Source organism: Chrysochloris asiatica, unplaced genomic scaffold (genome assembly GCF_000296735.1).
Source record: "Chrysochloris asiatica unplaced genomic scaffold, ChrAsi1.0 scaffold00066, whole genome shotgun sequence".
Lineage (NCBI taxonomy): Eukaryota > Metazoa > Chordata > Mammalia > Afrosoricida > Chrysochloridae > Chrysochloris > Chrysochloris asiatica.
In genome coordinates this window covers 9553145-9577506 of record NW_006408584.1, presented here as the reverse complement: position 1 = coordinate 9577506, position 24362 = coordinate 9553145, and the positions used below count along the sequence as shown (strand labels likewise).

The 24362-nt window shown below is 38.0% G+C and overlaps 1 protein-coding gene across 5 annotated transcripts in view; it reads left to right on the top strand.

Moving 5' to 3' along the window:
* The window catches only part of LOC102840464 (H(+)/Cl(-) exchange transporter 3-like), a 145214-nt gene that overhangs the window by 66339 nt on the left and 54513 nt on the right, over nucleotides 1–24362 (top strand). For 2 of the 5 annotated variants that reach the window (XM_006864530.1, XM_006864532.1), the window contains exon 1: nucleotides 3243–3632. The exons of the other annotated variants lie outside the window; for them this stretch is intronic. In XM_006864530.1, the coding sequence (XP_006864592.1) occupies nucleotides 3554–3632 (79 nt within the window). In that variant the 5' untranslated portion in view covers nucleotides 3243–3553. Of the gene's footprint in view, nucleotides 1–3242; nucleotides 3633–24362 lie in introns of those variants that run through there. 5 annotated transcript variants of the gene reach the window in all.

Here is a 24362-nt window from a genome sequence, read left to right as displayed (position 1 = left end):
GTATGTATTTGGAGTCCTTGTGTGGTACTGTAGGATAAATACTCAACCTGGGTTGGTTTGAATGCAAGATCAGTGGTTCAAACTCACCAGCTGCTCCTCGGAAACTATACAGCATCACTATGAATGAGTTGGAATCGATTTGATGGTACTTAACAACAACAAACACATAAGTTTTATACAAACACATTTTGATAATTATTATATGTTATATATATAATTTATTGTTGTTGTTGTTATGTGCCATCGAGTCGGTTCCGACCCATAGCGACCCTGTATAGATTTCCGAGGGTGTAAATCTTTACGGGAGTAGAAAGCCTCATCTTTTTCCCGCGGAGCACCTGGTAGTTTCGAACCGCTGACCTTAAGGTTCGCAGCCCGATTCGTAACCACTATGCTACCAGAGCTCCTTATATATAATTTATAGTGGCTTTGTAAGACAGGCACTGGACTGTGAACCACAAGGTCAGAGGTTCAAGCCCACAAGCTGCTCTGAGGGAAAAAGATGAGACTTTCTGCTTTCACAAAGATTTACAGCCTCAGAAACCCTATACAGGGGTCGATGTGAGTCAAAACTTATTTGACAGCACTTAACAACACCATATATATGTATATACATACAAGTTTTGATCTTTAAATATAATTTAAATATGGCTATATAATTTTACTTAAGTAATATTGTCAATTTCTTATATAGGGATGATATTTCATATTGGAGTCCTAGTGTTGCATAATGCACTGGACCACAAGATGGGTTTGAACTGCAAGGTTGGTGGTTCAAATTTGCCAGCCCCTCCCTGGAAACCCTATACAGGATCACTATGAGTTGGAATTGACTTGGCAGCACTTAACAACAACAACATTCTTTAAAAAATTGAAACAAACCTCTGTAGTTAGTGTTAACTATCAGTTTCATTTTTCCTTTATAGCCAAGTTGTAGATCAGGTAAAACAAGTTGAGAGAGTGCCACCAGATATTTGGAAAACTTGTAAATTCTTTTTTATTTAATATTAAGGCATAAAAGGACACAAAATCATTTATGAATGCCATGCTGTTGTTATGGTTAAGTGCCTTCTGACTCACAGCGACCCTATATAGGGTTTCCAAGGAACAACTGGTGGGCTTGAACTTCTGACCTGCAGTTAGCAGTCTGCTGCTTATCCTACAGTGTCACACCAGAATTCCTACAATGATATATAGCATATATTTAGAAACATAAATGTTAACAGTAGTAGAACATACCAAAGGACTAATTTTTCCTGTAGTCAATTTAGTAAAATTAGTAGTTCTTTGTTAATAATTTTCTGTTTTATAAAATCATTTCCTAAAAAACTTGAAAAAATATAGAAAATGTAATGAAAGAAAAAATTACTCACAGCCTCATGATAAATATTTAATAACTATAATCAGGATAGAGTCCTAGTGTGGTGCTATAGGATAAGCACTGAATGACATGGTTGGTTTGAATGCAAGGTCAGTGGTTCAAACTCAAAAGCCGCTCCTTGGAAACCCCATACAGGGTCACTATGAGTTAGAACCAATATGATGGGACTCAACAACAACATGGTAATCAGAATTAGATAGACTATTTCTGTGGTAGTCAAAGTAAACAATTTTAAACCAAAACAAAGCTAAACCCACTGCTGTTCACTCCATTTTGACTCTTGGTGACCATGTAGGATATAGTAGAACTGTTCCCTAGGGTTTCCAAGACTGTACATCTTCACAGGACTAGACTGCCTCATCTTGTTTATAACGTAGAACTGCTGCTCTTTCACTTAGTGGCCCAGTGCTTAATTCACTGTGCCACCAGAGGACCTTCATTTTTTAAAAGATTGCAGATATGTAGAATGTATTTTTTTATCTTTTCATTCCCTCCCTTTGAGGGCTCTGCTTCCCTCAAACCCCATTCACTTAGGAATGGTTTTAATTGGAGTGAGTCTTAGAAGTTGGCCCATTCAGTACTTGTGGAAACAATTGACACAGAACCTGTATGGAATTGCTTTTAATATTAATGGATGGCAGTTTTTTATTTAGCAACATAGCTACTGGTCTAGTGGAAACACCTGAAAGAATGGTAGGTATAAAATTTTGAACTCTGGGCATTACATTTTTAGAGTGGCTTTTTTTTTTTTTAAATCAAAATCAAATGCTAAGTGTCTGAATTTCACAAAAATTTCTGGTAAAGAGACTATTGGAATACCTCATTTTTGCATTGGCCAAGTGGCAGCATTGATGAACTCAAGCGTGGCAACAATAGTGAGGTTGGCCCAGGATCGGGTAGTGTTTTGTTCTGCTGTGCATAAGGTTGTTATGGGTCAGTACCGACTCGATGGCACCTAACAACAACAATTTTTGCCTATTTTACTAAGTGCCTTGAAGCAAAAATTCTTTGTGTTGAGAGAGATGAAAACTCCTCCCTAGTAAATGTCCTTTTACCTAGTTTTCACAAATTGTAATTAAATTTCCTAGTCTGTAGATGGTTCCAGGTTTGGCACTCTAGGATCAGCACTGATTACGAACCACAGGGTCAGCAGTTCAAACCCACCAGCTGTTACTTGGAATTCCTATACAAAGTCACTATGAGTTGGAACCAGCTCCGTGGCACTTAACAACAACCGTGTGTAGATAATAGTTTTTTGCTTCTCAAAGTCAAAATGTCTGACTAACTGGGTCCTTGAAGAAAGGAAACAGAGGCTGCTAGATGGGATTGTTGTTAAGTGCTGTCGGGTTGGTACTGACTCATAGAAACCCTATATAGGGTTTTCGAGGAGCGGCTGGTGAGCTTGAACCACTGACCTCATGATTTAAATTGACCTTGTAGTCCAGCACATTAACCCACAGCACCAATTTAGTTGGTTAGTATTTTAATCTAAAATAAAAGACTGCTGTATATTTTAAATGATTAAGAATATACTTTTTAAAAGCTAGTCTTTTAACATTAGTCTTTCTGTGTGGCATTGTTATTTCTTAGGCTTATCTTTATGAATGTGCATCACATTAATGTATAAAATAAGTAAATTTATTTTATAAATCATGCAATATATTGGAGTGTTTCTACATTAGAAATGAAAAAGAACATAGACTATATCTAAAATTTCCTTTTCATGTTTCTATATACTTTATTTTCCTTCTTTCTTTCTTTTTAGCATTTATCTTAAAATAAAAATGAAACAATGTTTCTATTGTCTTACTATAGTTGCCACTGGTGTTAGGGAAGCTGAGTGCATTTAAATTCTCGAACCAGTTTTTTCTGTTATACTTGGAGCTTAGTCATCATCATACGTAGCAGGACCTGACTAAGAAGGCTGTTCTGCCTCTAAACCTGGCTAGATTGTAGCCACTAGCAACCAGCCTGCAATAATTTCCCTTTGATGACATCATTGGCTGTGGAAGAACCCAGTTGCTTCAGCCAGTTGAACTACAGTTCTGATCCTCTTCAAATATGGCATCTCCCTTGCCTGCTGCAGCAGCAGGGGTGGAAGAAATGCCCCTGTCTTTTTAAGCTAGCAAGCGTTCCTTTTCTTTTGCTGTTTTCTTTTTTAAAATTCTAGTCATGGATGCTTCTTCCGATCCGTATTTGCCTTATGACGGGGGAGGAGACAGTATTCCCCTCAGGGAATTACATAAAAGAGGTAATACCATCCCCTTGCTCTGAATCCTCTGTTGGTATGTTTTTCATGTGGCTGGCATTTCTCTAGTTTAAACAGGTTCTCGTTTGTTCTTTAAATACTGTAGTGCTGTTGTTTAGTTTTCCTTGGGTTCTTAGTAAGGGGGAAATGCAACCTTCTGAATGGTTATGTAGTCGTCTCTGATTGTTTTCTCTGTGCAGATTAGTACTGCTTCAGATCACATTGGCCTCCGACTCCATCTTCTGTGTGAAAAATCCTCTTTCTATTTAATTATGAAAATGAATTAGTATGGTGTTACAGCTAAGTTGTGTGGGTTGGCAACTGAAAAATATTTTTTTTTCCTTCAATATTTTAAATTTATAAAGAAATCAAGTGTGTGTCAATGTGCCATTGTATTTTATTTCTTGCCAAATGCCTTGTAGGTTTTGCATCATAAAGTACATTTATAATGTTATTAAAGTACTTTAAAATAGCAATAATGATAAAAAGACTTGTATTAATATTTCTCATCTAACATACATTTTAACTGATTAATATATATTTTCTTCTACAGCTACTTTGTAAAAATTGATATAATGAAAACATTTACATTACTTTTGCACATTAGAAAAATTACGAGTTATTAGTTTTTGGAAACCGGCAAAACACCCAGGCATTCATGTTGATCTTTTGGCAGGCACTACCTTGATTTCCTTAAACTTATGATATGTTAGACTGCTCTTTTAAAATTTTTATTAAATTGATTATTCTAAAAATAGGTTACTTATATGTTCTAGGGAAAAAAAAAAAGAATTTCAAGAAAAATGTCTTACCTGAATGATTTCAAGTTATAATTAGTTTGAATTATTGCATGATATTGTAAACTTACTTTATGGTTAGCCCAAACATATATGTATCAAATAATGAAGTTCTGAGTTTCTTAAGCATGTTTAGCCTATTACTACTTAAAATATACCTTGTATTCTGAACACTTTTAAAATTTAATATTAAGTTCTATAAGAATTACATTTTTAAATATATTCAACAAATATTTATTGGTTGAGTCTTGTTTGCTAGACACTGTTCTAGGCTTTGAACAATTAAACAGTTGTAGTATAATTTACTTGAATTCTGTGGTTAGTAAAAGATTGCTTTTCAAAAGATTTTGGAAAAAAAACCTATCAAATTCACCTCATATTAGTGAACTTTCTCTTACAGAGCCTACTCTCTTAATAAAAATCTCTCTCTGTGAATTTAAAATATATAGATAATTACATAAAAGCATAAAGAAAAAAAATAGAAGTTTCCCATAATCTCACCACCCAGAGTTTTGTTTTTGAATTTTTAATGTTGTGATCCTAAATTCTTCACAAGTTCTCTCCACCCGCATTCAGGTAAGGATTTCTTTAAGCTGAAAGCAAAGTGAATGAATGGGGACGGTTTAAACACCACATTATTTGTTAATCAGTAGTTAAATTGTAAAACAAGACTGTGTTTTCTCTGAGCTATTACAACATCTGTCTGTTGATAATAAACCAGAAGACCTGAGTTGGAGAAATTTAAATCCTAAATGTGAAACCTGACAGTCTTTGACAGAACTTACTTAGAGCCTCCAGTTCTGTATAATGTATGCAAATAAAAAATAACTATAACTTATGTGAAAGTAGACATGGTTTTTGGTATTGTTATCACCAAAATATAAGCTTTTAATTTCTGTCCAATTTTCACAAATAGTACTTTAAAAAGGAATCTTTTTAGAGGTTGGCATATCAAATAAGGTTCCTCTTCCGTAGAAGAGATTTACTCATTAATATAAGCCAATACTATTTTAAAGTAACGTTGTGCCCTTGTGGTAGAGATTAGTCAGTTACTTGGGTTACTTAACTATATTACATAAAACATAATGTAGTATCTTAATATCTGTAAGTAAAAGATGGTTTTCCATAGTTTATGACCCACTGTAGTCATGGGTCCACACAAAGAAACTAGAAATGTGGGGATAGGCAGATAATATCAAGAAATTGAATTAGCTTTCTTGTGAGGCCAGAATACAATAATTAGAAATACCTCTTCAGGTTGATAAAGAATGCAAAGTCAGATAATCAAAATATAAAATGACAGAAGATATCAATAAGACAAACATCTGCTTACTACATCCCTGGGGTACTGGAGCTAGGAATTACCTTCATGGGCTAACCTTAAATACTATTTTTCAGGGTGAGATGGCAAATTATGAAACTTAACTAGTTAAGTGAGTCGTACATAGGCTGGAAATGAAAATTGATTCAAAATTGAAATACCTAATATATTCTTAAGGATTAGAAATTAAGATGGCATTTTAGAAATGGCCATCTTTTGAAGTAAACTTTCTATATATAAACGATCAAATTCTCATAAAATCCATCTTCCAGTTTCATCAGTATAGGGAACTTGGATTATCTGAATTGTTTATTTTACACTTTAATTTTATCCTTAATTCATGAAGTTTAGTAAGTAGTTTTAGGAGTAGAATTATTTTCCTTTACCAGGCAGTGGTGGTTCCATGGTTGGATTCTCATCTTCCAGGCTATGGATCTGAGTTTGATTCCTGGCCAGTGTACCTCAAATGAAGTCATGAACCATCTGTCAGTGGAGGCTTATGTGCTGCTATGATGCTGCACAGGTTCCAGCGGAATTTCTAGACTAAGATGGACTAGGAAGAAAAACCTGGGGATCTACCTATGAAAATCAGCCAATGAAAACTTTATGGATAACAATAGTCAGAAACTCAACTTATCATAGGGATGGCATAGTGTTTCATTCCATTGTATGTGGGGTCATCATGAATTGATGGCTTATTCCATGGCAGTTCATAATAATTACATAGTAGATTGGTTTTGGGGCCTTGAGCATCCATTTATACTCCATGGAGGGACCTTAAAAATTGTTTCATTCAACATTTATTACTGAGTATATATCAAGCATTACTAGGTATTGTGGAGAATGATGTAATAATTTATTTACATTTGTAAATAATTTATTTACATTTGTAAATAAATTTACAAATAAACAGAGTCCAAATGAAGTGGATAAATTTCTTTCTTTCTTTTCTTTTTTTTAAAAAAGCTTTTTAGTGTGAATTGAGCTATGGTTCACAGAGAAGATCATCAGTTTTACGTTCAATAAATCATACACTTTGTTTCATCTCAATGATTATAATGCCCTCCATGTAACAACAGTTATCTCACCTCCTCCCTATGGTTCTAATTCCTATTCCACTCTCCTTGCCATTTCTTCTCAACTTTGTCCTTAGGTAAATGTTGCCCTTTTGATCTGGAATGATTGTCCATTCCATGGTAAGCGTACCTTACTAGTATTGTTGTCCTCCCTATATAACTTTCTACTTTCTACTGCTTGGCTGAAATTTGGGCCACGAGGATGAGTTCTGTTCCAGACCTGAAGGGTGGCTGAGGACTGTAGTCTCGGTTTCTTCCAGTCTCTTTCTGACCAGTAAGCTTAGTCTTTTATATCTATATATATTACATATATTATTTATAAACAAAACTTAAAAAAAAAGTTGTGTTTGGTTTCACGTTTTCTTCCACTCTATCAGTGACCTTCAAATGTGATGTAAGTGGATAAATTTCTAATGAGTGGTGTAGGTGCATGTTCTCTGAGACTTTAGGGGAGGAAGAGGTCAGTTGCCTTTTGATAAGTGTTATCAAAGAAGACAGAGTCTTCAAGGACATCTGGGAATTTGATAGGGTATTCCTGTTAGACAGGAAAGAATGAGAATTGCTATGAAGGGAGTACATTTCTACTGTATATTATCAGTGACTCAGTGAAGGGGGTGGTAAAAAAAGACAGAAGGTAGAAAAGTGCCAGCTCTTAGAGGGACCTACACTGCTGTTATAAATGTTACACTGCTGTTGTAAGTACTGTCGGTTCTGACTCATAGCGACCCTGCATAGGGCTTTTGAGGAGCGGTTGGTGGGTTTGAACTGCTGACCTTGTGGTTTACGTCCAGTGAATGCCATACTAGGAATGGTTTTAAACCACAAAACAATGAGCCTTACTGTTGAAATAAAGGTTTGAAGTTTTATTTTTTCAGGTTTTTATGAATATATGAATATTTAGATAATGCTCATTTTTTTTCTATTACAGTAGATGAATTTTTGTTTGTTTGTTTGTTTGTTTCCTTCAGGGAAATCTAGGTGTGGGTTGATGTCCTGTTGCTAAAGTAGGATTCTTTAGGCTGTTTATAAAATAATTTTAGGATTCAAATCCTTATTGCACTGTTATTACCACAAATGTTTTAGCCAAGTAGAAAGTGAAATCTCTCTTTAAAAATTAATTCACAAAGAAACGGTATACGATAGGATGAATGTTAAGCTAATGTTCTCCCATGTAAACTATCACATTCACAATGAAACATTTAAAAAAATTAATTCACTTGAATTCTCTATAAATTTAAAGATCAAATATTGTTATTTGTTGTCAGACACTCCTTTTATTGTAAAACAATGTAAAACATAGTCTGTTTTAAAACTTATTTGTCCACAGTATCTCAATTTAAAATCTTGAATAGTACCTGGTTCATACTCATCTGGTTAATAATCTTAATGTCTTGTTACTGCCTCTAGCTCTATTTTCTAAAAATAACTGACACTTTACTATGATTAATTTTATCCTACCTCATGACTTGTCGTAAGTCAGAAATGCTTTGTGTATAAAGATTTCAAAATGTGAGCAGATCATAATTAGGTTTGTTATTTTGACCGTTTTTTCCCTGCTTTATGCCTACACAGGCAGCTTAAGTTGTACTTAACTTTTTGGTTTAAATAAACATTTCCTTAATTTGTGAAAGTTTTCCTGTAGTCATTTATAGTCTTAATTAGCGAGAAAATGGATTTACTCTGCTTTCTGTCAATACATTCCTCTTGCCATTTTAGAAAGAAAATTTTATGAGTCTTTTTATTCGTGTAATATCTTACATACAAAGATAATAAATAAATATGAAACTTCTTCCAATTATACACATGTCCTAGTATCTACTTTATCATCGCTATGTAGTTTGGGGCAGAAATGGAATAGAGAAGAAATTAGTGAATGATATTCTGGACTCAGCATTGCTACCAACTGCCTGTTTGTCCTTGGTAAACGTCATGGAAATCTGGTATTAACTTCCAAGTCTTTGCAATATAAATAGGTAAGAGTTGATTATGACTGGGTTATAGTAAAAAAATAAGCATATACTTCATATATCCTCATTATTCAACATACTCTTAATTAACACCCTACTAAATATGGTACAATTAATTGATAGGAGTACTTGGTACCTTCATAATTGACAATTTAAGTATAACTAAACTTTGTAGGTTGTCATTTAAAAAGACACTTAGTAGACTGTCAATTAGGAGTGTGCTGGATAGACAGACAAGATAGATGAACCTACTAAGTATGCTTACCTTGGAGGCCCTGGTGGTGCTCTAGGATAAGCACGGAATTTCTAACCACTAAGTCAACAGTTCAAACCACCAGCAGCTTCAAGGGAGAAAAATGAGGGTTTCTTTATAGCCTTGGAAACCCTGTATAAGGTCACTATGAGTCTGAATCAACTCAGTGACATTGGACTTGGTATTTTGAGAAGTGTGGTTACCATTCCTTTTTTGTGGGGAAGAGGAGGGGAGTATTGTTAACATTCTGGAACATCCAATATGAATTTACATTTGCTTCTCTCATAAGGATAATTTTTATCAGTAAGGGCAGAGAGGGGGGAGTAACGGTGCTCTTAATACAGCAAAGCCACTGAATAATCAGTGAATCCTTAGATTTCTGTGTCTCCTCTTCATAATAAAATAATAAAGAATATGTTTGGTGTATTTGTGATATAATGGTAATATACGTTATGAGCTTAAATGGCAAAGGGTCACTGTTCTCATCATCCTTTGAGATTGATTCCAGAAGTAGCAATCTTTCAAGTAAATTTAGGCCTACTTTTTCATGTAGTGCTATTATTTGAACGTTCCCCAGGTTGATGATGTATAACAGTAGTTGAGTTCTTTCCGACTCACTTCAGCAATGATATGTTAGAGGCTACTGTGTTGTATTCCGGAACACTTGACTGTGCTCATGAGGAACCTGTACATAGACCAAGAGAATAGAACATGGTAACACTGAATGTTTTAAAATTAGGAAATGTGTGTGACAGGGTTGTATTCTTTACCATGCTTATTCAACCTGTATACTGAGTAAATAATCTGAGAAGCTGGCTTATATGAAGAAAATGTGACATCAGGATTGGGTGAAAACTCATTAACAACCTGCGATATGCAAATGATAGAACCTTGTTTGCTGAAAGTGAAGAGGACTTAAAATACTTACTAATGAAGGTCATAGACCACAGCCTTCGATATGGATTGAATCTCAATGTAAAGAAAACAAAATCCTCACCACTGGACCAATAAACAGCATTCTTACCAATGGAGAAAAGTTGTCAAAAACTTCATCAACACTCAAGGAAGCAGCTGTCAAGAAATCAAATGACGTATTACATTAGGTAAATCTGCTGCACAAGACCTTTTTAAAGTGTTAAAGAACAAAGATGTCAGCTTGAGGACTAAGATACACCTGACCCAAACCATGGTATTTTCAGTAACCTCATATGCTTGAGAAAGTTGGACAGTGAATAAGTAAGATCGTATTTGATGCATTTGAGTTATGGTGTTGAGGAGAATATTGAAAGTACCATGGGCTGCCAAAAGAACAAACAGATCTGTGTTGGGAGAAGTACAGCCAGAGTGTTCTATGGAGGCCAGGATGGCCAGACTTTGTCTCTCATACTTCGGACATATTGTCAGGAGGGACCAGTCACTGGAGAGGGATATCATGTTTGGTAAGGTGGAGGGTCAGAGAAAAAGAGGAAGACCCCCAATGAGATGGATTGGCAGAATGGCAGCATCATTGGGCTCAAGCATGGCAAAATTGTGAGGTTAGCCCAGGACCGGGCAGTGTTTTCATTTTATTTTGCATAAGGTTGCTATGAGTTGGTACCAAGTTGATGGCACCTAACAACAACAGCAACACATTGTGCATTGTGTCGTAGTTGATTCCAACTCATAGCAACCCAATATGACAGAGTATAACTGCCCCATAGGGCTGTAATCTTTATGGGAGGATACCACCAGATCTTTTCTTTTATAGAACTGCTTGTAGGCTTTAATCTCCAACTTTTTGGTTAGCTGTCAAATTCTTAACCATTATATCACCAGGGTTCCTTGTTGAGGACTGATGGTGGTGGTAGTGGTTGGTATGCTGTGGAGTCGGTTCTGACTCATAGTGACCCTATGTAGGGTTTCCAGTGCTATGAATCTTTGTAGGAGCACAAAGCCTCATCTTTTTCCCATGTAGTTTTGAACTCTTGACCTTGAGATTAGCAACCCAGCTTGTAACCACTGTGCTACCCTATGTTGAGGGCTAGTAGATAGGATTATAAATACCAATATAACAAAGTTTTTATTTTGCTGATAGTAGATAATTTCATTACAATATCAATTTTTCAATTCGGTGTTTGTCACCTGTAGTTTTTAATGAAACAAATGGGGTTGTGACTAGAAGAGAGAAAAATATCAATCAGAATATATGATAAGTTGTTGTTGTTAAGTGCCTTTAGGTAGATTTCAGCCCATAGCGACCCTGTACAGAGTTTCTGAGGTACACCTGGTGGGTTTCAACTGCTGACCTTCTGGTTCGCAGTATAGTGCTGATGCTATAGGGCCACACCAGAAGTCCATATGCTAAGTAGTAAGGGTATAAATATTAAGTAACTTTGGTGTTAAGTACATATATGTATATACTGTGTGAGTAATAATTGTTGTGGGCCACAGTCAAATCAAAGTTTAAATACCAATTTCTAAGTGGGTTCCTGGAAGGGTAATGGGTTTTCTGAGTTAAAGATAGACTTCCTGGAACAACCTCTGGACTAGAGTGAAGTTGCTATTGTCAGGTTGTTGTTAAGTGTGAACCACCAAACTTGAGGTTAGCAATCTAGTGCTTATGTAATTGTGACCATTTCTCCCCACCACACCAGAACTTCAAAACCTTTCTTGAAGCGGAGGGAGGTTAGTGCTGGCAGCCAGACTGTACCCATGGCTGTTATTGAAAGATACTTTCATGGTAACATTTCATAAGTAATATAGGGCCAAGTTCTGCTGTGGCATTGTAGGATAAGCACTGGACTGCTAATCACAGGGTCACTATGAGTTGGAACTGACTCTGCCACACTTAACAATGGCAATAGAGTCAAGTATTTGAGCAGATGATAGTTTGTATTCATTGATTTTCTACTATTTGCTGTGTATAATAGTAGATGCTTTACATTATTTATCTGTAGTCACTACACCATACTTTAGAGTAGGTGAGAAAACCAGGTGTACTTCAAAGTGATTAATAAGTAACTTGTGCTGGATCACACAGCAAATAGGGGGTAGAAATGGAATTTGACTCCAGGCGTTTCTGACCTCAAAGCACATTCTCTTATAGGCCACTCTGAAGGAAAAGTGATCTTTTCTCCAGTCTTTTTTGTTGTTGTTTTTCGGCCATTAGGTAGTAGATTAGATAGAATGGTTGTTGTTAGGTGCCATCGAGTCGGTACGGACCCATAGCGACCTTATGTACAGCAGAACGAAACACTGCCTGATCCTGGGCCAAGCTCACTACTGTTGCCACACTTGAGTCCATCAATGCTGTCACCTGGCCAGTCCATCTCGTTGGGGGTCTTCCTCTTTTTCTCTGACCCTCCACCTTACCAAATATGATATCCTTTTCCAGTGACTGCTCTCTCCTGACAATACGTCCGAAGTATGAGAGACAGTAGAGTAGTAGTGACTGGTAATCACTTGGGTTAAATTTGAGAGCTACTACTTTTAGGTCAGAGAAAAAGAGGAAGTCCCCCAGCGAGATGGATTGGCAAAGTGGCAGCATCAGTGGGTTCAAGCGTGGTAACAATTGTGGGTTGGCCCAGGACCCGGCAGTGTTTTGTTTTGTTGTGCATAGGGTCTCTATGAGTTGGTAGAGATTCGATGGCACCGAACAACAACACTTTTAGATTCGAGTCCTGATGTGGCACTGTAGTATAAACACTCAGCCTTAAGACCGGTGGTTCAAACTCACCAGTTGTTCCTCAGAAACCCTATGCAGGGTTGCTATGGGTTAAAACCAACTCAGAGGCACTTCCCAACAACAAGAACAACTTTTGGATCATACTTATTATAAGCCATGCTCTGGGAAATCTAGGTAGCAGAAACTACTCTATAGCCTTTTTTTTTTTTCATTTTCTGAAGTCTTTTAATGCTGGGATTTGTTTGTCTTCTATTTTTAAAAAAAGTTTTTATTGTGAATTACGTAGGTTTACATGGGAGAACATTAGTTTCACATTCATTCTATCGTATTTCATTTCACTGCAATGTGATTACAGTCCCCTCCATTCATCATCAAATAACCAAAGGATATACCCCATGGGCCCACCCCCACTCCCTGCCATCAGCACACAGCCTCTCTCCCTCCCTGAGTCCCCTGCCCCTAGCAGCTCCATCTGTCCACATCATCCTCTCTGTCTCCATCCCTGGCATCACTGCCTCTCTGGGTAGGGTCATGCTCTCTGCTCTTCTCACTTGATGGTCCCAGGGACCTCTGCTCCTGCGCTGCAAAATCAATCATTCCCCTCCTTTTGTCAAAAAACATCTACCTCTACATTTCTGACCCTCACAGTCAGTCTTGATGGCAGTTATTCACCACAAGAACCTTATCCCCATTTCCTTTTGCCAGCCTGTTCCCAACAGATTGGAAATCATTCAGTGGAGGTTCTACCTACCCCTGCCCTGTCTAGAACTAGGCTCCCTCTTGAAAGCTTGTAAGCCAGTCACTTCTTGCCTTTATAGCACCCCCCACCCCCACCCCATTTTGGGTATCCATTGTCTAAGTTGCCCATCCCTGTCAATCCTGTGTACTGAGGGGGTGGGAGTGATCCTTGCTGTAAAGATGTGTTCCCTTTTAAAGCTACTACATCTATACATATAGGTAAAGTTCATCAAATTGTAGTGGGTTACTTTTTTTTTTCTCCCTCGTCTAGTCGAGTTCTGATCATCCAGCCATTGAAGCCAGGTCAAGTGGGTACTGTCTGCAAGTATGGGTGTTCTTGTGCATCTCCCCTCACTTCATATCAGCTAGATGCTTTACTGTCTGCTCTAGTCCTCTGTGGCCATGTCACTGCCTCTGGGCCCAGGAGTCTTGATGTAGCTGCTGGCCATCCAGGTCTCCACCCGAGTTCACAAAAGTCTGTTGAATGTGGTAGGACTTGGAGTCTTGATGTAGCTGCTGGCCATCCAGGTTTCCACCTGGGTTCATAGAAGTCTGTTGAATGTGGTAGGACTTAGATCCCAACTTCATTGCTGTTTTTTTTCCTCTCTTCTCCTTATCGGTGACCAATGTGGTCACCAGCCAGACCACATATTTGCTCATGTATTCCCTTGAGTCTTAGTCTTGGAAGGGAGTTTGCTCTAAGGGGACCCGACCACTTGCCTTGATGGTTCCTGGGCAAACATCTATATATAGCCTTTTGAAGGTTCAGCCATTAAAATTAGTTGGTTCTGTACTAATAAAACTATTTTTACATTTCAATGCTCAAGATTTATATTTCCAGGAGTTTGATAGCTTTAACTTGCATCATGTACCTGTTTCTTTTTTGGGGAAGGGAGGGTACCTTGATTGAAACCCTTACCAAGACTGAATGTAAATATGATGTTGGTGGTTGTGCTCCATGGAGTTGGTTCCAACTTGTAGTGACCCTGGTTACTCCTGTAGAGTGGCTGGTAGATTCGAACTCCTGACCTTCAGATTGCAGCCTAACTTGCAACCCACTACATTACCAGGGCTCCATGTATGCAGATATGGTTGCTGTGTATCTTCAAGTAGGTTCCAACTCAAAGCAACCCTGTTACGGTTTCTGAGCTATAAATCTTTATGGGAGCAGAAAGCCTCAATCTTCCTCCTGTGTAGTGGCTGGTAGATTTGAACTGCTGACCTGAGGTTTGCAGCCCAACTCACAACCCATTATGCTACCTGAGATCCTTTTATGTGAATGTAGTGGTGGTGGTGGTGGTGGTCTGAAGGTAGAGAATCTTAATTAACATTTCCAAAACATGTTCTGTTCATCTCCATTACTGTCTTCACAGATAAATGAATGTACTTTTTATGCTTTGAGATGTTAAAGGAGAAACTATTTTCTGTTAAAATTAAAACAATGAGTTTAATGAAGGAATAGTGCGATCTAGATCAGGCAATACTTCATGAAGATTTATAAAAGTACTCCGGTGGGAGGAAATTTCCACAGAATTTAAGTATAGAAATTCCAACAATTTACAAGGAAAAAAATTCTGATTGGTTGGTATTTACAACATCATGCTTTAGCAGACTAGTTGATATAGTCCTAGAGCCTGGTGTGGCACTATAGGATAAGGCTGGTGATTCAAATCTACCAGCTGTTCCTTGGAAACCTTATACAGGATCACTGTGAGCCGACAGCACTTAACAGCAACTGGATTCCTGGTGTGGTTCTGTAGGAAAAGCTCTGAACTGTTTAACTCGATTCAAATCCACCAACTACTTCGCAGAAATCCAATACAGGATCACTGCGAATTGGAACCGACTCAATGGCACTTCAATAACAACAATTTCAAGATCCCATAAAAAATTGTTTTGTTCATCATAAAGTTTGAGTCAGCTAAAATATTGTTAATCTATAGATATTTGTGAGCCAACCCAAATGAATATCTTTCCTGGAACATTCTATGGGAGGAAGTGGGGAGAGGAGTCTGCAGGATTCCTGAGATATGCTGGCTAGCTTTTGAAAGTCAACTCAGACTAATCAGTAAACAGCAAAAGTAGAGTATGGCTTGAATCTTTGGCAGAAGCCTCTCCTTATGCCTAGCACCTAGTACTTTTGAGCTCCTTCACAATGAAATATAAAATCCTGGATGTGTTAGTTATCTAGGACTGCTATAATAGAAAGACCATAAGTGTATGGCTTTAAAAAACAGAAATGCATTCTTTCACAATTAGGAGATTAGAAGTCCAAATTCAGAGCGCCAGCTCTGTTGTTGTGTAGGATATCCAGGGAATGGCTGGTGGGTTTGAACTGCCAACCTTGCAGTCTAGTGCTTTATCCCTACAGTGCCTCACTAGGACTCCTGCACCAGCTCGAGGTGAAGGCTTTCTTTTTTGGTCACCTTTTTGAATCTGTAGGCCTAGCATTCTTGGTGATCTCCTTGTGTATTGGCATCAGTCTTCTCCCAGAGCTTCATAGTGCAAGGGACCCTAGGTCCTAAGGATGTATTTTTCTTGGTGGTAGTAGGTCTCCCCTTCTCTGATCGTTTGTAAGATGAAAGGTGTTGAAGGCCACACCTTACATTTGATCAGAATTGTGATGAGATTAATCCTCTTAATTGGTTTATCACATAAGATCACATCATGGGGGATAATCACATAACTACCTCATTATATTATTACATAACTGTCAAACCATTGAGACTCATGGCCCAGCTAACACTTATTTTGGGACACACAGTTCAGTGTATGACTGTGTGAATCATGTGACTTTGTGATTTGTAAAGAAAGGCACAATCATGGGAAGTGGTGGTCTTAACAGCTTTATTTCATCTTGGTAGTGCTTTTTAAAGGACCTTTTGGTCTTCTACAACTCCATCCCAGAAATCTGTATTAGAAAACACGTAATATTTCCTAATTAACCAACTTTTTAAGTATTATGTCAGAAATGAAGGAGAGGTGCACTTTCTGTATGAGGGAATTTTTACTGTAGCAATATTTTAAAGATAATATGCTTCAAGTTGAGGGAGTGAAGTAGGATACCTTATGTCTTATATTACACATTTAAAATTTTTATTAACATTATATATTTGTATTCATCACATTTTGACATATGTAGCTTAAGCCTTATACAAATCTAGGTTGCAGTGAAATTTAGTTAAATCCAATACTACACAAATAAATTAGTATAATGTAACACCATAGGATAAGCATTCGACCTCAAGCTTGATTTGAACTGCAAGTCGGTGGTTCAAAGTCAACAGCTGCTCCTCAGAAACCCTATGCATGGCTGCTATGAGTCATAACTGACTCTACGACACTTAATAACAACTGCACATAAATTCCTTAGTACACAGTTGAACTGCTCCCTAAGGTTTTCCAGGCTGTAAATCTTTACAGAAACAGAGTGCCTAATCGTTCTACTGCATGTAGCTAGTTGATTTGAACCGGGACTCCTCAGTAAACGTTGTTGTTGTTGTTGTTGTTAGGTGCCATCGAGTCGGTACCAACCCCAAGTGACCTTATGCACAGCAGAATGAAACACTGCCCTATCCTGGGCCAACTTCACTACTGTTACCACACTTGAGTCCATCGGTACTGCCACCTGCCAATCCATCTTGTTGGGGGCCTTCCTCTTTTCATTCTCCAGTGTCTGTTCCCTCCTGACAATATGTGCAAAGTATGAGAGACAATGTTTGGCCATATAAACATTAGGAATAATTTAAAACCATTGTTATTATTTGTTGTTGTTGTTAAGTACTGATGGTGGTGGTTGTGGTGGTGGTATGCCGTGGGGTCGGAGTCATTTCTGACTCATAGTGACCCTGCATGGGGTTTCCAAGGCCGTAAATCTTTACGGGAGCAGAAAGCTTCATCTTTCTCCCGCAGAGCAGCTGGTAGTTTTGAACTGCTGACCTTGAACTTAGCAGCCTGACTTGTAACCACTCACTTCTAACTTATAACAACCCTGCATAAGGTTTCCAAGTAAAAGCTGGTGGGTTTGAACTGCCAACCTTTTGGTTAGCAGTCCAGTGATTACTCTATAGCACCACATCAGGACTACATAATACCTTTAAAATTACTCCTAATGTGGAAACAGAGTCTTGTTGTGGCACTGTAGGATAAGAACTGGGCCTCAAGGTCGATTTAAACTGCAAGGTCTGCAATTCAAACTTAATCAGCTTCTTCTTGGAAACTATACAGGGTCACTATGAGTTGGAACCAACTGGAAGGCACTTTAACAGCAACAATGTGGAATATTTGGAATTTCTGTGATCATGTTAGAAATGCAATGTTCCCTACCTAGTCTAGAGTCAGATAAGATTTCTTTCCTTTTCTCCCTCTTCTTTGTGCTACTATTATTTCAATGTTTGGCAGAACAAAGGTAATTCCTATACAAGAAAATATGTGAAATCTCACATGCTTTAGTAAATGTGTAAGGTTTTCAGGTATTATGAATTGTTGCATTGTTTTGTAAATTAAATGCTATAGTAGTTTCTACAGAGTAACTATTTTAAAGTTACTGATGGGAAGATATATGCCTAATATAAATGTTTTCTACTTCTCATAAAAATGAGAATAGTAGTCTAGACTTTTCTTCCTCTTAGTTCGCAAGTCTGTTAGGGGAATTACAGATGCAGCATATTTAGGTTGCTTATTATCTTTGTGTGGCGCTGTGGGTTAATGCGTCAGACTGCAAAGCCGTTTGAACTGCAAGGTTGGTGGTTCAAGCTCACCAGCTGTTCCTCGGAAACCCTATACAGGGTCGCTATGGGTCGGAACTGACTTGACAGCACTTAACAACAACAATAACAACATTATCTTTGTGGCCCAAACAGCCTAGAAATTCTTATCATGGACCTGGTTACGTACGGGATGCATGTAAAGAGTTACAGAAATTTTGCTTTATATTTCTTGCATAAAAGAGTAATAATAATTAAGATTAGTAGATCATGTATTTCAATTCTACCCAGATATGGGCAACATTGTTGTTGTTAAAAGCCACACCAGAACTCCATAAGGGCAACATAGGAGGAAAATTTTCATACTTGAGGAGTATTTCATAGTAGGCTTTACAGAACATTTAAAAATGATTTCAGATTTGTAGAAATTGAAAAAATAGTTCACAGAACCCATATGTCCTTCACCTAGATGCCCTAATGGTTGACATTTTTTACATTTGTACATTTTGTCTCTCTTGTTCTCTCTCCCACACACTATTTTAGAACAAGAGAGACAATGAACAAATATGTAGATTACACATATATAGGAGGGTAAGTTAAAAAGTATACACAAGCATAGAAACCTTTATTAAATAAAAATATCAAAATTTGAAGCTATTGTTTCTCAACATATAGCCTTCATTTAGGTTTCTACACTTCTGAAGGTAGTGTTTCCATCTTTCTAAACTTTACCCAAAGAATTCTGCATTCATCTATTTACACCATGTCTAAACAGCAGTTTTGGCATCCTTGAGAGATTCATAGCATGTTCCTTTAAATGTTCTTTAAGTTTGGGAAACAAAAAAGTCTAAAAGGATAAAATCAGGGCTGTAGAGTAGATGATGAAAGATTTCACAATGAAATTCTCATGGGTAGCCCTTAAACTGCCCTTGAAGAATGAACCAGGTACATTGTCATGATGGAAAAATCCTCCGGGAAACTTTCTTGACCTTTTCCTCGTTAATGCAGTTTTCTCTTTTCTAACAACATCTTCATAACAACCCCCAGTTTTGCGTCCTCTTCTGAATCCGGTTTGGATTCCTGGCAACTCCCTGTCAATGTAAATATCTTAGCAAAATGTTACTTATACGTGATATTAATCATATTGTTTTATGATTTCCACATGATGTTGGGTCACCTATTTTTGGGTTTGGCATAAATATGGATCTTTTCTAATCAGTTGGCCAGGTAAATCCAAATTTCTTCCAAATTTCTAGCCATAGATGAGTGAGCACCTCCAGTGCTTCATCAGTTTGTTGAAAGATTCCAATTTGTAAGCTGTTAATTCCTGGAGCCTTGTTTTTCATCCAAGTGTAACTTGGACTTCTTTCTTCAGTACTATCAGTTTATGACTATATTGTTGTTGTTGTCAGGTGCCATTGAGTCGAAACAGACTCATAGCGATCCTATGCACAGCAGAATGAAACAATGTCCGATCCTGGGCCAACCCCACCACCGCTGCCACACTTGGCGCCATCAATGATGCCACCTGGCTGATCCATCTTGTTGGGGGTCTTCCTATTTTTCTCTGACCCTCCATCTTACCCAGAATGACATCCTTCTCCAGCTACTGTTCTCTCCGGACAATATGTCCAACGTATGAGAGATGAAGCTTAGCCATCCTGGCCTCCAAGGAGCACTCTGGCTGCACTTCTTCCAAAATAGATCTATTGGTTCTTTTGGCAGTCCATGGCACTTTTAGTATTCTCCTTCAACACCACAACTCAAAGGCATTAATTCTTCTATGGTCTTCCTTATTCACTGTCCAGCTTTCGCATCCATATGAGGTTATTGAAAATACCATGGCTTGGGTCAGGCACACCTTAGTCCTCAAGCTGACATCTCTGCTCTTCAGCACTTTAAAAAGTTCCTGTGCAGCAGATTTGCCTAATGCAATATGTCATCTGATCTCTTGACTGATGCTTCCGTGAGTGTTGATAGTTGATCCAAGAAGAATGATGTCCTTGACAACTTCAATCTTTTCTCCGTTGATAAGAATGTTGTTTATTGGTCCAGTGGTGAGGATTTTTGTTTTTCTGACATTGAGATGCAACTCATACCGAAGGCTGTGTTCTTTGATCTTCATCAGTAAATGTTTCAAGTCCTCTTCACTTTCAGCAAGCAAGGTTGTATCATCTGCATATCGCAGATTGTTAATGAGTCTTCCTCCAATCCTGATGAAACATTTTTCTTCATAGAACCCAGCTATACTACCTCTTCTTTTAAAAGTTTTTTTTTAAGTTTTTATTGTGAATTATGTGGGTTTACATGGGAGAACATCAGTTTTACATTCATCCTATCATTTCGTTTCGTTGCAAGATTAAAATCCCTCCATGCATCATCAAATAACCAAAGGGTACACCCCATGGGGCCTCCCCCCACCCCCCCACCCCCGGCTGTCAGCACACAGCCCCGCTCCCTCCCTGAGTTCTCTATCCCCAGCAGCTCCACCTGTCCACATCATCATCTCTGTCTCCATCCCTGGCATCACTGCCTCTCTGGGTAGGGTCATGCTCTCCGCTCTTCTCACTTGATGGTCCCAGGGACCTCTGCTCATGAGATGCAAAATCAATCATTCCCCTCCTTTTGTCAAAAAACATCTACCGCTACATTTCTGACCCTCACAGTCAGTCCTGATGGCAGTTATTCACTATTGTACCACAAGAGTCCTTTCCCCATTTCCTTTTGCCAGCCTGTTCCCAACAGATTGGAAATCTTTCAGTGAAGGTTCTACCTACCCCTGCCCTGTCTGGAACTAGGCTCCCTCTTGAAAGCTTGTAAGCCAGTCACTTCTTGCCTTTATAGCACCCCCCACCCCCACCCCATTTTGGATATCCATTGTCTAAGCTGCCCATCCCTGTCAACCCTGTATACTGAGGGGGTGCAAGGGATCCTTGCTGTAAAGATGTATTCCCTTTTTTAAGCTACTACATCCATACATATAGGTAAAGTTCATCAAATTGTAGTGGGTTACTCATTTTTTTCCTCCCTCGTCTAGTCGAATTCTGATCATCCAGCCATTGAAGCCAGGTCAAGTGGGTACTATCTGCAGGTATGGGTGTTCTTGTGCATCTCCCCTCACTTCATATCAGCTGGACGCTTCATTGTCCGCTCTAGTCCTCTGTGGCCATGTCACTGCCTCTGGGCCCAGGAGTCTTGATGTAGCTGCTGGCCATCCAGGTCTCCACCCGAGTTCACAAAAGTCTGTTGAATGTGGTAGGACTTGGAGTCTTGATGTAGCTGCTGGCCATCCAGGTCTCCACCCGGATTCACAGAAGTCTGTTGAATGTGGTAGGACTTAGATCCCAACTTCATTGCTGTTTTTTTTCCTCTCTTCTCCTTATGGGTGACCAGCATGGTCACCAGCCAGACCACATGACTGCTCATGTATTTCCCTTGAGTCTTAGTCTTGGAAGGGAGTTTGCTCGCAGGGGACCCGACCATATGCCTTGATGACTCCTGGGTGAACAGCTTATTTGTTCTTGTAGTAATCATTCATACTGCCTTTATTGTTTCTGATTTTTCCTGCTGGTCTTTCTTCACCAAGTATCTTCTGTTTTAGCCGCTCCACACTGGTCTCATCCTTTCCAGTGGAAATTTCCCACTTCAGACAATTCTGGATGGGATTCTGGTTTCCACCTATAGTTATATACTATCCCCTGAAATGGTTGAACATTAACCTTTTTTTTTTTTTTTTTTTGTATAATGACTCTGTGTAAATCCTTCATCTTTGATGCTTTCTACATCTTAAATATTTTTAATAGAATCCTTTATTATTGCAAGGCTTGACTTTTTACATTACTTCTTTCAGCTTGAGAAATGCTGAGCGTGTTCTTTCTTTTGGTTTTCTAATGCCAGATGTTTGTACATTTCATTATAATACTTGCCTTCATCTTCTCAATCTGTCCTTTGAAATTCTCTGTTCACCTTTTACTTCCTAAGTTTTTCCTTTAGTGCCACTATGCTTAGGAGCAAGTTTCAGAGTCTCTTCTGACATCCATTTTGGGTTTTTTTTTTTCCCTGCTTTTTTGCTTTCTTCATGTTACGGTGTTCTTGATGTTACCCTACAGCTCCTCTAGTCCTTTGGTCATTACTGTCTACTGCATGAAATCTGATCTTGAGATGGTCTCTAAATTCAGGTGGGATGTTTTAAGTTTATATTTTGGCTGCCTTGGACTTGTTTTAATTTTCTTGTTTGTTTCAGTTTGAATTTACATATGAGCAGTTGATGGTGTGGTCTACTGTCTGCCACTGGTCTTGTTTTAGCTTTTCCACCGTTTCTTCCTACAGATGTAGTCACTTTGATTCCTGTATATTTCATCTGGTGAGGTTCATGTGTACAGTTGCCTTTTATGTTGTCGAAAAATTGTGTTTGCAATGAATAAGTCCTTGGTCTTGAAAAATTCTGTCATGAGATTTCTGGCATCATTTCTATCTCCAAGGCCATATTTTCCAACTATTTTTCCTTCTTCTTTGTTTCTAACTTTCTGATTTCAATCATTAGTGATTATTAATTCATCTTGATTGAATGTTTATCAATTTCAGACTGGAGAACCTGGTAGAGTTCTTCAATTTCATCTTTAGTGGTTGATGTGTCAATTTGAATGATAGTGATATTAACTGGCCTTTCTTATACATATATTCCATAATATCCTATTACAGACTGCATTGTACTTCAAGATATTTCTTGATGATGAATGTATCCCCATTCTCCTTCAGTTTTTGTTCATATTATTATTGGATTTAAAATGGCCAGTACCAGTCCATTTTAGCTCACTGTTGCTTCGGATATCAATCTTTATACGTTCCAGTTCACTTTTGACAACTTCCAAGATTCCTAGATTCATATTTTGTACAGTTCATGTTCCCGTTTTGAGTTGTGGCTTATTAGCAAATGCAGGTCCTGAAAGGTTTGCTGTTCTTTGAGTCTCTTTTTTAGTCATCTAGAAAAGTCATCATTATAGTCACCTGTACTTTGAGGAAGCAGCTCTTCCCCAGTTGTATTTTGAGTGCCCTGAAGGGCTCATCTTCTGACCCTCTATCTGACAATGTTCTGCTACTATTCATGTTTTCTTCTGCTGCCAGACACTTTATCTGATAGTTTTTCACTGCTGTTTATAAGGTTTTCAATGACTAACCATTCAGAAGTAGTCTGCCTCTTTTTCTTTCTTGTATGTCTTAATCTAAAAGCTCTGCTGAAATTTGTCCAGCAGGGGTGACCTTGCTGGTATTAAAATACTGGTGGCATAGTTCTGACATCACAGCAACACACAAGCTACCACTATATAACAAACTGACAGATGAGTTGTCATGTCTCTTAGTTTCCTTTAATACAGAAGAGTTTCCCTGTCATTATTTGTCTGTCATGAGCTTGACACTGTTATAGAATACAAGCTATGTTTTATAGAATTTTGATTTGTTTAGATAAAAACAAGTTTTTTATTCAATGTAAGATTTCATTTATGCATTTTGATATTTGATATTGATATTACAGCAATGCTTTTTGAACATCCCATCACAGGGTCCTAAGAAGCTCTTGACTCTTTCTTCAAAAAAAAAAAAAAAAAATCATTTAATTATCTGTTTTAATATAATAATTTGGAAAGTAAAGTCAAAGATTCCCCATTTTATTTATCAAGATACTGTAAATCCCACTGTTGTACTTTCTTTTTCTTCTCTCTCTTTTTTTTTTTTTTAAGTTTTTTATTGTGAATTGAGTGAAAGTTTACAGGGCAGATCATCAGTTTTACATTCAACAAATCATATATTTTGTTTCATTACAATTATTAGAATCCCCACCATGTACCATGAGCCAACTCTCAGTCCTTCTCTTTCCATGAATCTAGAGCCCTCAGCTGCTCCTGCTCTCTATGGCCCCATCTCTGCCTCCGTCTCTGGTGTTGCTGCTTTTCTGAATAGGGTCCCGCATTCCTCTTGTGCTCTTCTCCCTTGATGGTCCTAGGGTCCTCTGTTTCTGGACTGAAAGATTAACTACTCTCCCACTTTTGTTACAAAACTTCTACCTTTACAATTATGACAGTCACAATTAGTTCTGAGAACAATTACTCACTATTGAATCATAAGAATCTTATCCCAGTCTTTTTTTACCAGACCCATCTAGACAAGATGAAAGTGGGGACTCTATCTTCCCCTACACACTCTTAAACTCCCT